This window comes from Schistocerca cancellata, chromosome 10 (genome assembly GCF_023864275.1).
Source record: "Schistocerca cancellata isolate TAMUIC-IGC-003103 chromosome 10, iqSchCanc2.1, whole genome shotgun sequence".
Taxonomy (NCBI): domain Eukaryota; kingdom Metazoa; phylum Arthropoda; class Insecta; order Orthoptera; family Acrididae; genus Schistocerca; species Schistocerca cancellata.
Window position 1 is genome coordinate 3845530 of NC_064635.1, and position 16736 is coordinate 3862265.

Here is a 16736-nt window from a genome sequence, read left to right on the forward strand (position 1 = left end):
CTAGCTTCCTACACTTTTTGCATAAATCGTAACAATGTACTCACGAGCTTCATTTGTCTGTTATATTGTTCCAGCAACTGACGAAAACAATGCAAACAGCATTTCAATTTACTGGGAACCATAGCAGCGTCATTGAATTTTTCACCACACACAACTCACTTCGGGATTGGACATATTTTGTAACAATTTCAAAAAGAGTAAGATAAAAAATTATGACTCCATTCCCTTTGCACTACTTTTCTGTTTCTTTTGTCCAGGCTCGATGGTTTCACTAATTTCACTCGAGAATGGATCACGCCATACAATGAACTTAAATACATTTAAAAAATAGTTTAGTATCGCTATAATAGAAAATACTGGTGTGACAATTACAAAATTCACACTGTCGCAGATCCCAGCTGTGTTAGAACTGGACTGAAATACTCAAACAATAGAAAGTCCTCAATGGAATATCAACAATATTATTGATCTGAAATACTGTATTGTCATCTGACGTTGTGTAATTCGTTTGGTGGTGAACGAAAAGAGCAATGAAATTTAAGAAGTGGTTGCAAACTGGAACAATTTTCAAAACAAGGTAATAAAAATAATAAGAGAGGAACATTTTCTTTAATTCCCAGAATTTTAGGGAAAAGCACAGACAGCCAGCTGTACACAAAAGAAGTAGTGTTACAAAGTACTCTCACTCTAGTGGGGAATCAGTGCAATGGTGCAGGTGAGAATACCATTAACTGAAGATAAGTAAAGTATAACAGCCATACTGAGTACATAAACTGCATGTGATTTCTATGAAAGTATAATAGTTATTAGCATATATTAAGGTATTTATGAAAGAATAAACAACAGCCTTCTTATTAAAATGGAGAAAAATAGATAAATTTAAATTCTTTAAAAACATAAAATTTCGTGGTAAGTATAAATTCGAAGTTTATTAATTTCTTACAATTATTTGTACCACACTTTCCCACGTTGTGGTGCAGAACACTGATATAAATCATGTGAAGGAGTTTTACGGTTTAATTAAAGAACTTACTGTTGAGAAACGTCTTCTACCTTATTGAAATGTATCTTTATATATAATTAAATTAAATGTACATTTTAACTTCTTTCCTCATCCTAAGGATCCATGGAATATGACTAATGTGATGCTATAAAACCAAATAGGCCAAGTACAGAATTAGACTACATAGAAATTAAAAAAATAACTCTGCATTGTGCCCATGGTGAACATGACACTGACTATTCTAAAAAAAAAGAGGGAATAGGAAATGTGAAATTACATCGAATTATGACGGACGTTTCACAAAGATATGGACTATTAATCCTAGAAAGACCACAGGGATCAATTCGCGAAAATGGTGACTCTTAAAACTAAAAAGAGGGAGCAACAACGAAAGTAAAATCAGAACAGGTAACTGTCAGTGTGATGAGAGAAAAGGGGTGTTATGATGAATGTGTTCCATACATAAACATTAAAAAGAAATTAATGTCTGTTTATATGTTCTTTAAAGTGCAGATTCATCATTGGCTAACAAAGTTCGGTGATATATTATCGACTTTATCCATTAATTTAATTTCAGTAAACTGATTGTATTTGATTAAAGAGGGCTAGAATAAACTACTGTGTGATGCAATAATGAAATTGTTGAGGTCCATTGTTACTACGAGATAGTTTTAAGGAATATGTATGTTTATTTGTTCAGAGCAAGCTGTGTGCAGAAAATGGGTTAATTAACTGTCCTAACAATACAAGTTACAGCTGTGCTTGCTACTTATTTGCTTTGATGGTTAATAACAGCAAGAAAAATAAAATGGGACTTCGGAAATAGCAATATACTACCTCTAACGCTCACAAGTTTCTTAGCCTGACAGGAAAATGTCACGGAATGGGTGGAAAACATGCATTGGTACCCTCTTGAGAATAGAAGTAATATATTTAGAGGAAGATTACTCACAAATTTTCAAGAACCAGTATTAAGTGAAGAATCTAGAAGTATTTTTCAGCTACCTACAAATGGCTCCTATAAGGGTCGCGAAGATAGAGCAAGGCTACTAATTATAGCACGCACAGAGGCATTGAAGATGTTATTCTTACCGCACTCCAAACGATATTTTAACGGGAAGATACTTTACCATGTGGTACCATGTCAAGAACTCACTGCCATTCATTCACGATGGTTTGCTTAGTATAGGTATAATAGGAACTTATGGAATACTTCATCAGTTTTCACTCTATAAATGAACTAGATTCTGTCTGTAGCTATTAAATGCATCACTTTCTCAAGTAAGCTACGGTTCCCCTTTAAAATATTATTTTCTCAAATAGAATCCATTTCTGTTCTTAATTATCAAGCTTACGTCAGTTGCGTGGCAACACTGATAATTAACTCAGTGTTGCTAGCACCAGTTTTACTGTTTTGTAAGTAATTATGTTTAATTAGTATTAAGGAAAATAATATGTAAGTACATGTGTATAGTCTTTGTACTGCGTTGCAATCGAGATGGTTCTACTCCTATGTTACGTATTATCTCCTTGTGTATTGCAACTTTTTGTTTATTGATCTTTGAGCCGTGAAAAGAAAAGTGACATTTGCCTATTCGAGCAGGTAGAATGGAAGTGGTTTTTAAGTTGTTTTGTGATTGTACTCGTTTCGTTTTTTGTGGTCTTTCATGATGATATGTATGTTGGCGTTTGGTTTGGCTCGCGGTACTGTGTGATTGTCAGTTAAAGTTAGATTCTAATTGTGCGAGGTAAGTGTAATTGCTCTATATTGTTTTAACAAAATATTTTTTGGTATTGTGTATGTATACGTAAGTCTCCTCTTTCCAAGAGTGTGCAGAAACAACTACCATGTATCATTTTCTTTGTATCGATACGTGTCTGAAAATGTTGCTGTCGTATAAACCTGTTGTAAAGCTGATTTGTGGTATATCGATGTATCAGTGAAATAAGATCTGGTCATCACCATTCTACAGTGCTCTTGAGCATCGTTGATCAGTAACAGTCGTATTGTGATGTAAGAATTCTGGAAATTAGTATTGATGAATAAAGATATACCAGATCGTTAAATGAAACGGTTCTCAAGTCATTTAGAAATTTCCTAGTTTTCTGCGTATCAATGAGCAACATGTTCCTTAATCTGACGATAGCCCCAAAAACAGGCAGTGCTGTATGATTTTTCTGTAATTTTATAGATAATTGAATGACAGAATTGTGTTTTATTTTACCGTCTCGTAACCTTTTAGATGATTTGCTAGAAACATTCTCATTTTCTGCAGCAAGTGTTCTGCACTTGCCTTCAGCATAACATGAAATAAATAGGGAAATCTTAAAACTGTCAGCATAATCTTTAATCAGTTCCATTTTTTAGTACTTCTTCAGTGTCCATAACTCTCTCTATTCGTTCTTTTTACTATAGAAGTGTCTTCTAGAAGCCAAAGGGATGAATGTGATTAACGTTGAACAGAAAGAAAACAAAAAGCATGAACTTATGCTTAAAGAGGAAAATTGTCATACAAAACAAAAATGTTAAATGTGTAGACAGCATAGCAAACACAGAATGCATATTGGAGGGCAACTGCAATTAACGCACAAAGACACTGTCAAATAGAATACCAAAAAATTATTCCTTTAGGGTCCTCTTATCATTTTGTAACAACCAGTGCCTCAAGGTGACATACTGCTTCTGTGTTCACTATATACTTAGTAATGAAATTCATATCTGGGATTCAAATGTGCAAAACATTGACATAATTTTCAAATTGCATTAATGTGTCATAAGAATAACTACTCCATATATAAATTCCTGAGAATATAGCACACGTGTGCATGGGTTACATTTGTCAAGTTTCATTACAGGTTATCAATTATGTAAATTGCGAATATGTTGATTTTCTCAGGGAAAATGTATCATATTTGTGAATCTACTAATATGTCACATCATGATGAGTTGTGGACATGAACCATGCAACACGCTAAACTGTACCAAATGACATAGCCAATATCCTTGTAAAAGTGATGCTCTACAAATGAATACTACTACTACTAGTGCCACTGTTGGTGCTGCTACTTCAGTGTCTTTGCCTTATAGATCATCCCATTTGCTGCTAAGCAATCCTCAATTTCTAAATGGTTTGTGTGAAAAGTCCATGTCTCTATAATCATAAATCAAAACTGGTAACACACATTGACTGTAACCATTGATTCTGAAACAAATGAGAAGGTTAATTTAGTTTCATCAAAACACTTGTGACTTTCTAACTATGTTTATTTTATTTACTGTCAGTTGACTTATATTCAGCTGCTTTAAAAACAATAAATCAACCAATTCTGTGATTTCATTGTTAAATTGTACTACTTTCTTGTCAGTGTATTGACTATACATCATTTATTTTTTTATGATTTATTTTCAGGAATAGAGGGTAACTTGCATTATTAAGCTCTTGAATGCATTACACTTATTGAATATAACTCTATTAACAGCAAGCAGCAAAATTTCATAAACAAAATGTAATTAATAGGCAAGAGTGTGATAGTGCAAGTCGGGTGTCTACCTTCCTTACAATTTACAGTGTGAATGTGAATAAAACTGACAAACTGCAGGCACGGATTCTTGGCTGGAAATTGAGGAAAGAAAGGTCCAATGAACGTGCCTGGAAATGCATGATTGGCATGATAGATCGCTGGTGTCTGTGAGGGTAATACCTTTTTGGTATAGCCATGCTGTCTCTTTACCGTTTCCATTTGCTTGGCCATACACAAACAGCATCTCATCTTGTTCCTGACATGAATACCGGACCATTCTGCTGCTTACAGTGCGCTGTGTCAATCATACAATCTACAACACACAAGGAACACACGGCACTTGGTAGGAGGAACTTTCATTCGTTAGTGCCATCTACCATTGCATTGTTCATTTTCAGACACTTGTTCATAGGATTTATTTCCGCCATTTCAAGTGAGGAATCCATCCCTGCAGTTTGTTGGTTTTATTAATGTCCATCCTTTTTATACTGGTCCATACTTTCCCTTTTCAATGTATATAGTATGACCAGTTTTTATTTATTTCAACTTCCAGCATAACATATCACAGCAAGCCTGAGAAACTTGTGCCCACATGTTGTCTCTTTTATGTCTGATTTGCAGAATGGAGACAGTCTTCTCGATAGTCAGGAAACTGTGGATGGAACTATTGATAATTCTCACAGTTGTTTGATATTTTCCTTCTTATGTCATTGTTACTATTGACAATAAATAGATATACATGGCAATCGTCACATTGCAGAACTCTCTCTCTCTCTCTCTCTCTCTCTCTCTCTCTCTCTCTCTCTCTCTCTCACACACACACACACACACACACACACACACACACACACACACACATTATACTGTTCCATGGATCATTTTGCATGATAGAGCGTCATGTTATGGAAAGAGTCATTTTACATTCACATCACAAATTAATTTGTGCATATTGTCACATTCTGAACAGTTCCAATATTTTTATTTCTTACCCACCACATGTTACACACTACAGTGATAGTAATTCTTCTGTGAAAGAGGACTTGTCAAGGAGAAGCTTTCTCCGTTTGTTTGTAAATTTTACTTTGTTGTAAAATTGTATCACTGGGTAAATGATCAAAAATTTTGTCGCAGCATTGTGTACCCCTTTTTTGTGCTTAAGACAACCTTGATGTGGAGTAATGAGTTAATTTTTTTTTCTGGTATTCTAATGATGTATATCGTTGTTTCATTTGAGCCATAGTGGATTATCTACAACAAACTTTGTGAGGGAATAAATCCACTGCAAAGTGATAGTTTGGAATGCCCAACTCCTTAAACATATGTCTACAAAATGATCATGAGTGAGCACCACATATTCTTAAAGCACATTTCAGTGCAATGAGGACTTTTCCTTAAAGATGCGATATCACATAACGTTATTCCTTATGACAGTATTGGATAAAAATATGCAAATTGTCAACTTGCTGATCTCCCAAGATTTACAATGATTCTAAGTGCAAATTTGGTTGAACTAAGTGGTTTCAGGATTTCGGAAATGTGCTTTATCAAGTTTAAATTCTCATCGATATGGACCGTATGGATTTTGAAGTTTCCGTCCTACTTATTATTTCCTCACCATGTGTTACACTTATCATTGTTGTAGTACCCCTAGATGTGCAAAACCAAATATGTTGTCACTATTTAAAATTGAGGGTGAGACCATTTGCAGAAAACACTCAATGATACTTTTAAGGGCTTTGTTTACCATTTCTTGTATTTCTCTATATATGCTTGGTCTGATAACAGTACATCTACATCCATACTCCGCAAACCACCTGACGGTGTGTGGCGGAGGGTACCTTGAGTACATCTATCGGTTCTCCCTTCTATTCCAGTCTCGTATTGTTCATGGAAAGAAGGATTGTCGGTATGCCTCTGTGTGGGCTGTAATCTCTCTGATTTTATCCTCATGGTCTCTTCGCGAGATATACGTAGGAGGGAGCAATATACTGCTCGACTCTTCGGTGAAGGTACATTCTCGAAACTTCGACAGAAGCCCGTACCAAGCTACTGAGTGTCTCTCCTGCAGAGTCTTCCACTGGAGTTTATCTATCATCTCCGTAACGCTTTCGCGATTACTAAATGATCCTGTAATGAAGCGCGCTGCTCTCCGTTGGATCTTCTCTATCAACGCTATCTGGTACGGATCCCACACTGCTGAGAAGTATTCAAGCAGTGGGCGAACAAGCGTACTGTAACCTACTTCCTTTGTTTTCGGATTGCATTTCCTTAGGATTCTTCCAATGAATCTTAGTCTGGCATCTGCTTTACCGGCGATCAACATTATATGATCATTCCATTTTAAATCACTCCTAATGCGTACTCCCAGATAATTTATGGTATTAACTGCTTCCAGTTGCTGACCTGCTATTTTGTAGCTAAATGATAAAGGATCTATCTTTCTGTGTATTTGCAGCACATTACACTTGTCTACATTGAGATTCAATTGCCATTCCCTGCACCATGCATCAATTTGCTGCAGATCCTCCTGCATTTCAGTACAATTTTCCATTGTTACAATCTCTCGATACACCACAGCATCATCTGCAAAAAGCCTCAGTGAACTTCCGATGTCATCCACCAGGTCATTTATGTATATTGTGAATAGCAACGGTCCTATGACACTCCCCTGCGGCACACCTGATATCACTCTTACTTTGGAAGACTTCTCTCCATTGAGAATGACATGCTGCGTCCTGTTATCTAGGAACTCCTCAATCCAATCACACAATTGGTCTGATAGCCCATATGCTCTTACTTTGTTCATTAAACGACTGTGGGGAACTGTATCGAACGCCTTGCGGAAGTCAAGAAACACGGCATCTACCTGTGAACCCGTGTCTATGGCCCTCTGAGTCTCGTGGACGAATAGTGCGAGCTGGGTTTCACATGACCGTCTTTTTCGAAACCCATGCTGATTCCTACAGAGTAGATTTCTAGTCTCCAGAAAAGTCATTATACTCGAACACAATACGTGTTCCAAAATTCGACAACTGATCGACGTTAGAGATATAGGTCTATAGTTCTGCACATCTGTTCGACGTCCCTTCTTGAAAACGGGGATGACCTGTGCCCTTTTCCAATCCTTTGGAACGCTACACTCTTCTAGAGACCTATGGTACACCGCTGCAAGAAGGGGGGTAAGTTCCTTCGCGTACTCTGTGTAAAATTGAACTGGTATCCCATCAGGTCCAGAGGCCTTTCCTCTTTTGAGCGATTTTAATTGTTTCTCTATCCCTCTGTCGTCTATTTCGATATCTACCATTTTGTCATCTGTGCGACAATCTAGAGAAGGAACTACAGTGCAATCTTCCTCTGTGAAACAACTTTGGAAAAAGACATTTAGTATTTCGGCCTTTAGTCTGTCATCATCTGTTTCAGTACCATTTTGGTCACAGAGTGTCTGGACATTTTGTTTTGATCCACCTACCGCTTTGACATAAGACCAAAATTTCTTAGGATTTTCTGCCAAGTCAGTACATAGAACTTTACTTTCGAATTCGTTGAACGCCTCTCGCATAGCCCTCCTCGCACTACATTTCGCTTCGCGTAATTTTTGTTTGTCTGTGCAAGGCTTTGGCTATGTTTATATGTTTGCTGTGAAGTTCCCTTTGCTTCCGCAGCAGTTTTCTAACTCGGTTGTTGTACCACGGTGGCTCTTTTCCATCTCTTACGATCTTGCTTGGCACGTACTTATCTAACGCATTATGTACGACAGTTTTGAACTTTGTCCACTGATCCTCAACACTATCTGTACTTGAGACAAAACTTTTGTGTTGAGCCAACAGTTACTCTGAAATCTGCTTTTTGTCACTTTTTCTAAACAGAAAAATCTTCCTACCCTTTTTAATATTCCTATTTACAGCTGAAATCATCGCTGCCGTAACCGCTTTATGATCGCTGATTCCCTGTTCTGCGTTAACTTTTTCAAATAGTTCGGGTCTGTTTGTCACCAGAAGGTCTAATATGTTATCGCCACGAGTCGGTTCTCTGTTTAAGTGCTCAAGGTAGTTTTCAGATAAAGCACTTAAAAAAATTTCACTGGATTCTTTGTCCCTGCCACCCGTTATGAACGTCTGAGTCTCCCAGTACTAGTGTCATCTGCAAGAACTAGTTCTGCTTGTTCTATATGAGACACAAGATTGTTTACATATGAGGAACAATAGTGGATCTAAGATTGTGCTTTGGGGGAACCCTATACATGATTCCTTCCCAGTCAGAATTACATCCCTGGACTGTGTTGGTTGACTTACTGAGCCCAACTTCTGCATTCTTTTGGTTAGATATGACATCACCCATTCATTGGCTTGCTACACCACCAGTCCCATAAAACTTCAATTTATCTAGGAGAATACTGTGATTCACACAGTCAAATGCCTTAGACAGGTCACAGAAATTACCAGTTGGTGCTGTGTTATTATTTAAGGTGTTAAAAACTGGTGAGTGAACATGTAAATGGCGTTCTCATTAGAGCAACGCTTCCGAAACCCAAGCTGTGATTTGTTGAGGATATTACTGTTGCTTCGGTGAGATACTATTCTAGAATACACCACCTTCTCAAAAATTTTGGAATATGATGCAAGTAGTGAAACAGATAGGTAATTGTTGACATATCTCTAATCACTTTTCGTAAAGAGGTGTTAAACAGTGGCATGTTTCAGTCCCCTCAGGAGGCTTGCCGCTTGCTTCGTGCTCGGCTGCCACAGCATCCCAGCCTTTGCAGCATCTTTCCCGTTCCGTGCTGCATGTTTGTCCTCTAGCTATTCTTTTTCCCCTTCTCTTGTGGAACATGTCTAGGATGTTTTTGGAAATGTTCTGCACTTTCAGTAGCCGTTTCAGAACGGCCTCACTGTTTTTCGTACCGTTTTTCTTTCTTCACTCCCCTTCTCCTATCCTTCCTCCGCTTCGGCGTTTGAGGTTCCTCTTTTCCTTCATCCTCCCTGTGCACTCCTGATGGCTAACCCACGCATTTGACATGTAACAGGTGACTGTGTATTTCCCAGCCCTGTGTCGATAGGCCGGGTTCGTATGTACCCCCTGGTACAGGCCAGGCCCTGGGAAGGGTGATTGCCTGAGCTGCTACCTTTCCAAATTGCCAATTGGTCCCTCTGTCTGGTGTTTGGCAGGTGTGACCTGAGGTGTGAGCAGTCATCTAAGGAAGGCCCCCCCGCCCCCTCTGAGGGGTCCCCCAGTTGGAAGGAGTGCGCCATTGGAGGCTTTGGCTATCGTGGGGATTTTTTTCACAATGAGCCAATCATCATCTTCACAGTCGACAACTATTAAACGTAAACGGAAGGAGGCTAACGATTCAAAGACCCTCCCAGCTGCACCACGGTTTCTCGTGGTTTCACATGCTGAAGACGGTCAGTCCTCGCTATGGTAAATCCGTAGGTGCTGATGCAATTGCCAGCCCTATGAAATCCTGCTCTCATTCGCGCAATGGAGTTTGCTTTTGGAGACAACTTCTGATTCTCAAGCACAACTACTGAGTCTGACCCAAGCAGAAGTCCAAACATACCTATCTGATCAGGGCGTCATTGCTTTCCATCAGGTGATGAAAAAGAGAGATGCATCCTTAGTGTCCAACGCACTCTTTTTCTTGCTTTAAATAGAGTGGTATTTCCATCAGAGATCAAAGCCGGCTATCAAGTTACCACAGTCCGACCAGACATTCCAAGCCCAGTGTGCTGCTACCGGTGCCGTCATTTTAACGACATGCGAATGTCTTGTCGACACCCAGCCAAATGTGTAACCTGTGGTAGCGGTGCTCACGGGGGCGATTGTCTTCCTCCTCCTACCCACTGTATGAATGCAATGGTGACCATGCCGCTTCTTCCCAATATTGTCCCATATACACTCCTGGAAATGGAAAAAAGAACACATTGACACCGGTGTGTCAGACCCACCATACTTGCTCCGGACACTGCAAGAGGGCTGTACAAGCAATGATCACACGCACGGCACAGCGTACACACCAGGAACCGCGGTGTTGGCCGTCGAATGGCGCTAGCTGCGCAGCATTTGTGCACCGCCGCCGTCAGTGTCAGCCAGTTTGCCGTGGCATACGGAGCTCCATCGCAGTCTTTAACACTGGTAGCATGCCGCGACAGCGTGGATGTGAACCGTATGTGCAGTTGACGGACTTTGAGCGAGGGCGTATAGTGGGCATGCGGGAGGCCGGGTGGACGTACCGCCGAATTGCTCAACACGTGGGGCGTGAGGTCTCCACAGTACATCGATGTTGTCGCCAGTGGTCGGTGGAAGGTGCACGTGCCCGTCGACCTGGGACCGGACCGCAGCGACGCACGGATGCACGCAAAGACCGTAGGATCCTACGCAGTGCCGTAGGGGACCGCACCGCCACTTCCCAGCAAATTAGGGACACTGTTGCTCCTGGGGTATCGGCGAGGACCATTCGCAACCGTCTCCATGAAGCTGGGCTACGGTCCCGCACACCGTTAGGCCGTCTTCCGCTCACGCCCCAACATCGTGCAGCCCGCCTCCAGTGGTGTCGCGACAGGCATGAATGGAGGGACGAATGGAGACGTGTCGTCTTCAGCGATGAGAGTCGCTTCTGCCTTGGTGCCAATGATGGTCGTATGCGTGTTTGGCGCCGTGCAGGTGAGCGCCACAATCAGGACTGCATACGACCGAGGCACACAGGGCCAACACCCGGCATCATGGTGTGGGGAGCGATCTCCTACACTGGCCGTACACCACTGGTGATCGTCGAGGGGACACTGAATAGTGCACGGTACATCCAAACCGTCATCGAACCCATCGTTCTACCATTCCTAGACCGGCAAGGGAACTTGCTGTTCCAACAGGACAATGCACGTCCGCATGTATCCCGTGCCACCCAACGTGCTCTAGAAGGTGTAAGTCAACTACCCTGGCCAGCAAGATCTCCGGATCTGTCCCCCATTGAGCATGTTTGGGACTGGATGAAGCGTCGTCTCACGCGGTCTGCACGTCCAGCACGAATGCTGGTCCAACTGAGGCGCCAGGTGGAAATGGCATGGCAAGCTGTTCCACAGGACTACATCCAGCATCTCTACGATCGTCTCCATGGGAGAATAGCAGCCTGCATTGCTGCGAAAGGTGGATATACACTGTACTAGTGCCGACATTGTGCATGCTCTGTTGCCTGTGTCTATGTGCCTGTTGTTCTGTCAGTGTGATCATGTGATGTATCTGACCCCAGGAATGTGTCAATAAAGTTTCCCCTTCCTGGGACAATGAATTCATGGTGTTCTTATTTCAATTTCCAGGAGTGTATATCGATGAACAAGCAGTCCAGGAAATCTGTGTGAAGGAAAAAATTCCTTACTGGGTCGCTCACAAGTTGTGCCCTGTAGACTGTTTGTCCCCTTTTTAGTGTCAGGTCAAAGCAAGGTTTGTGGTTTCAACATTTCCTCATAACTGAGAGAACCGACATTGTAAAGACTCCTCCACCTTGTAATTGGGATATATGAGACTGGTGTAATAACCTCACACTTTAAGAAGAATGTAACAATTCAAATTTTAAAGAAGAGCTTTTCAAATATTACCAAACCGTGATGTTAATAAGTGCACCTCCATAACTAAGTGTCTGACTGCTACTGAGAAGGGCGTCTGACAGGATTATTTCATATATTTTTTGATCTGAACATAGAATAAATATTGGAAAAGTAATTAAAGTTCAGGATTTGCCAGTGACTTTATAGTTTCATCACAGTTGGCTGAGTCTTGGGAGGTCAGTCATGGCGATTGTGGTGGTGGTGGTGGTGGTGGTGGTGGTGGTGGTGGTATCATCTTGAAAACACATCAGAAGATGATTGTCAACAAATGTAAAAAAGCAGTACAAGAGTGTAATCAAATTAAGTCAGGTGGTCGTGTGGGGAAATAGATTAGGAACTGAGTCTGAAGGCAGCAAATGGAAGTGGTGGAAGTAAAGAGTGTACGAGAGGTAGATAGGCACGATTAACCCTCGAGGTAGCCACGTGTAAGCAAAGGCGTAGTTTAATTTAGTTTAGTTAAACAATGATAAAATAAACTTAACTTTACGTGAGCTGAACCATTGACTAATTGAACTTTCTTTATATCACTCTGATGCTGCGTACTGGTGTTATCCCACAGTAATGACACACTCGAAACGTTAAACAATGCAGTTGTGTCAGATCACAGCCAACAGCTTGTTCGATTGCTATTTATCTCGTGTACAACTGCCACATTGTGTATTGTGTCACTAGCTCAGAATCTTTATTATTTTCTTCTTGCAGCAATCGTACATTTTTTTTTTTCTCACCAAGTGTACTGTTTATTTTGTATTACTGCTGATCACTTGCATGTATGACAGCTCAACTTTGCACTGTGTTAGGTATAGGCTCACAGTTGTAAAGTGTCAACAGAATTGTATGAGACCATATTGTTTGCAGTTGGTGCACTTTATACGCGGGTGCACCCACTTGACGATTGAGAAAAGATTCTGTAAAGGGAGATCTGTTAACATCAGATATAAATTTGAAAGATGGAATTGTCAATTTGCTTGTTGAGGGAAGTGTAACGGGTGCAAATTTTATAGGGAGACCGAGGCTTAAATACTGTGAGCACGTTAAAGTGGAAGCAGGGTACAGTAATTGTGTAGAGGTGAAGAAACTTGCACAGGATAGACTAGTGTGGAAAACAGCTTCAAGCAAGTCTTCTAACTGAAGACGGCAGCATCAGTAATTGGTGCGGGACACCTCTAAAGAAATCTCTGTTACTGACAGACTCTGAAGGAAGAAAACTATGAAAGAGAGGAACAGGAATGTCCTACTGTTCCATTACTAGTAGTTAGATGGACAGCACAAATTACTGTTAGTGGTTGCAGAATCAGTTCAGTTCAACTCTCATGCTCCTAATAGCACAATTTAAGAAAATGAAGTCCTTTTATTTCTTCCTGTAATGAAAGTACGTTGTCGTGGCTGAAACATAAGTGATCTCATTCAAATACATCAAAATAATGGAGATCCAGGCTCACTGTCACACTCGGCACCCGTTCCAGACTCACCTCTGTAGTGCCCCTGCCTGCGTGTGACAGTCAACTGGGTCTCTGAGTCAGTTCTTCCCTACCCTCGGCTGATCTGCTCTTATCTCTGTCTCTAATGGCCACATTTTTAGCAGGGTGTGAATCATTAATCTTTCTTTCCATATGGGGTGTAATGTGTTACGCAGAGTATTCTGCCCACACTCACCTTGCAGATTATAACTTGAGTACAATATTACTGTGCTAGTGTACTGCTTCTATGCCATATGAAACAGTCGTAGTCACTTGGCTCCTGCGTCATTACCGTAGTGAATTAGTTACGTATGTACCTGATGCTTGAATTGCATTACTGAATGTGGTTTTCTTTTCTTTTTTTTCAGATAAAGGAGGAAGAACAGTGGATCACCAGTAAGTATTTTTTTATTAATTAGCAGTTTTAACTTTGCAGTAATAACTAAGAATAAGTGTGCAGTTCATTCCAGAAGTTTGTTTAAATTGTGGAGAATTCTAACAAGGGAAACTCCTCATCACATCCCCCTCAAATTTAGTGGTAAAATGGGCCAGTGGATAGCCCACCAAAAACTGAACAAAGACAAGGCATGAAAACAGGAAGAAGCTGTACTGAACTGTAAAAAAGAAGCAAAATAGAAACAGTGAAAAGTCCAAGCCCAAGATGTGCAGGATCAAGGGAATAGCAAGAACTATGAGGCTGTGATTATATGCTCATGGTTTCAAAACTTCCAAAACGGAATGCGAGAGTTGTAACATGTAGTGCTTGTATAGAACAAGTAGGAGGTACATATGTCTGGAGGCACCTTCCTTACATCTCACTGTTGCGAACAGAGAGTATACCACGACACAGACACAAATTTGAATACAGTGAACAGATATGTCAATGACCAGATGGACAGTCCATAATTTTGTGGGAAAAAAATGAGATATGAGAGAGATTTGAAGAGAGATCTCTCCCTTCACAATTCAACATCATGACTACGTAACCACGATGCCGTGGCTATCATAAATTACTTGATATTGCGTCTTGAGCTTGGACCATTCACTGTTTCTATTTTGCTTCTTTTTTCACAGTTTGGTACACCACCTTCCTGTTTACGCACTTGATCTGTGTTCAGTTTTTGATGGGTTATCCACGGGCCACCTCGCCACTAAATCTGAGCGGGGCCACGATGGAGAGTTTCCCTAATAAGTGCAATTAGTAATTGTATTTATTTATTTTCTCATATAGGGATGATCTTGAAAGGAAGCAGGATTTGTCATCATAATACAATGAAAATAAATTGCTCAAACTCTACATAGAAATGTACAGAATACATAAGTGTGCTGTTATGTGGATAGCACAGGTGGTTGGCCGTGACCTTGATGAAGGAACCATCCTGGCACTTGCCTTCAGATGATTTTGGGAAAGCCAAGGAAGCCTAATTCAGGATGGTTGGACAGAGCAAACTCGTATCTTTCTGAATATGACTTGACAATTAAATTGCTTCATTTGGTCAGTTCCTGTTGTAGAACATTGCTAGATACACACAAAATGTATTCCAGATAACTTATTTTATAAAATATAGTTTTGCACTTCACCACTGCACACACTAAGAGCAGTTACCGGTAACTCCTGGACAACAAATGTGCTGCTGTGCTCTTTTCATCAACTCCAGAGATTTTTCAGAAAATTGGCGTGGAGGCTCATAGGTGCGTAACTGTGCCTCATGTGCGTCTTCACGTCCTCCTCTCGACCCTTCTCATCTTCTGTGAAGTCACCCTCTCCAGAAGGTGAGGAGAATGACACTCGTCAAAAACTTTATCAAAAGGAGACGAGAGACACTTATCGAAACGTCTGAACACAGAGGATATTTCATCACACAGTATTACTGTTCTACAATAATATTTATTTTATATTTTGTTTCTATGGGCTATTGTTAAACAACTTTATACTGGACAGACAATCTGCAATTATCATGGAGAGCCAGCTGTCCAAAGACTGTACTTTCCAAGCATATGGGAAAATTTTTCATGTAAATTTGTATTTTTCAAATTGTCACATATCTTTGAAGACACATCTTTGTACAGCTGGAAGCTTTCACTGTCCAGTTATAATCTGCCACAGTAGGCTGAAGTCAGCATTTTTTAAATTTCTACAACAGAACTTTGTGTCTTTGTGGTTCTTTATGGACCCAGTTGTAATCTAATTGTTAAAGAAGAAAGCCTTTGCATTCCTACATTGCTGATATTCCGATCTCCTCTCTTCCAGTGTTGGAAGCAGAGGCACCGCAAAGTTCGAGTACCGGAGAGTCGCTATTGACTGAGAATGCCAGACTGGAGAACAAGGTGGCCCAGCTCAGCAGGGAGAAGGAGGAGCTGCTGCGCAAGGTGACCCACTATGAGGTACGTGAGTGAGTGGGGGAGACACAGTTTGTTAAAACCACAAAAAGACGACTGCTGCGCAAGAGATATACGACACCACACATGGGCACCACATAAAAAACCAATGTACAGGGTGTTTCAAAATGAATACACAGGTTGTAAGGGTTTGTAGCACATATTACATTCACCTTACAATTATAAATAATACACCAAATGAAAGAGAAACAGAAACAGAAACAGTTTTTCTTACAATTATTCAGTGTGAACACCGATCACACATAGTCAATAGGTGAATTGTTCCGAAACCTTAATCAGTGTGTCAGAAGTAACTGTTGCGATAACACTATTTTTAAAGTCAGATAGATGGGCTGGTATCGGAGGCACACACATGTGATCGTGTGTGAACATGGAGGTTGTGCATAAAATGCTGTTTTACCCGGCCCCTTGTGCCCAATCCTCCAGTCGGATACAATGTCGTTTAAGCGTTCGCCAGTGAGGCGGTGCACCATCTTGCTCCCAAATAAAGATGTGTTGTTCAGCTTCTTCCCATTGAGGCACAGGCCATAGCTGTAGCATATCAAGATAAGAAAACATCAGTTACAGTTGATTCACTGAAAAAAAAAGAAAGGCTCATAAACTTTCCTCGGGGATATTTCTTGGGGCTAAGTGTGAAAGAATCACAATCGATCGACACTTTTTTCAGTCACTCATTGTCATTCCGTATTCTTCCCATTGTGCACAGGAATACAAACAAAACTGTTTGAGTTGCTCTTTCATTTGGTGTATTAT

At 40.5% G+C, this 16736-nt stretch overlaps 1 protein-coding gene across 2 annotated transcripts in view; it reads left to right on the top strand.

Annotated features, from left to right (window-relative positions):
- Positions 1-2352: 2352 nt before the first annotated feature.
- Positions 2353-16736, top strand: part of LOC126106343 (uncharacterized) — a 106570-nt gene continuing 92186 nt past the window's right edge. Inside the window, exons 1-3 of one of the 2 annotated variants that reach the window (XM_049912594.1) lie at positions 2353-2419; positions 13952-13979; positions 15835-15968. In XM_049912594.1, coding sequence (XP_049768551.1) covers position 13979; positions 15835-15968 — 135 coding nt within the window. In that variant the 5' untranslated portion in view covers positions 2353-2419; positions 13952-13978. Of the gene's footprint in view, positions 2420-2491; positions 2752-13951; positions 13980-15834; positions 15969-16736 lie in introns of those variants that run through there. The other variant, XM_049912593.1, reaches the window with a different exon arrangement.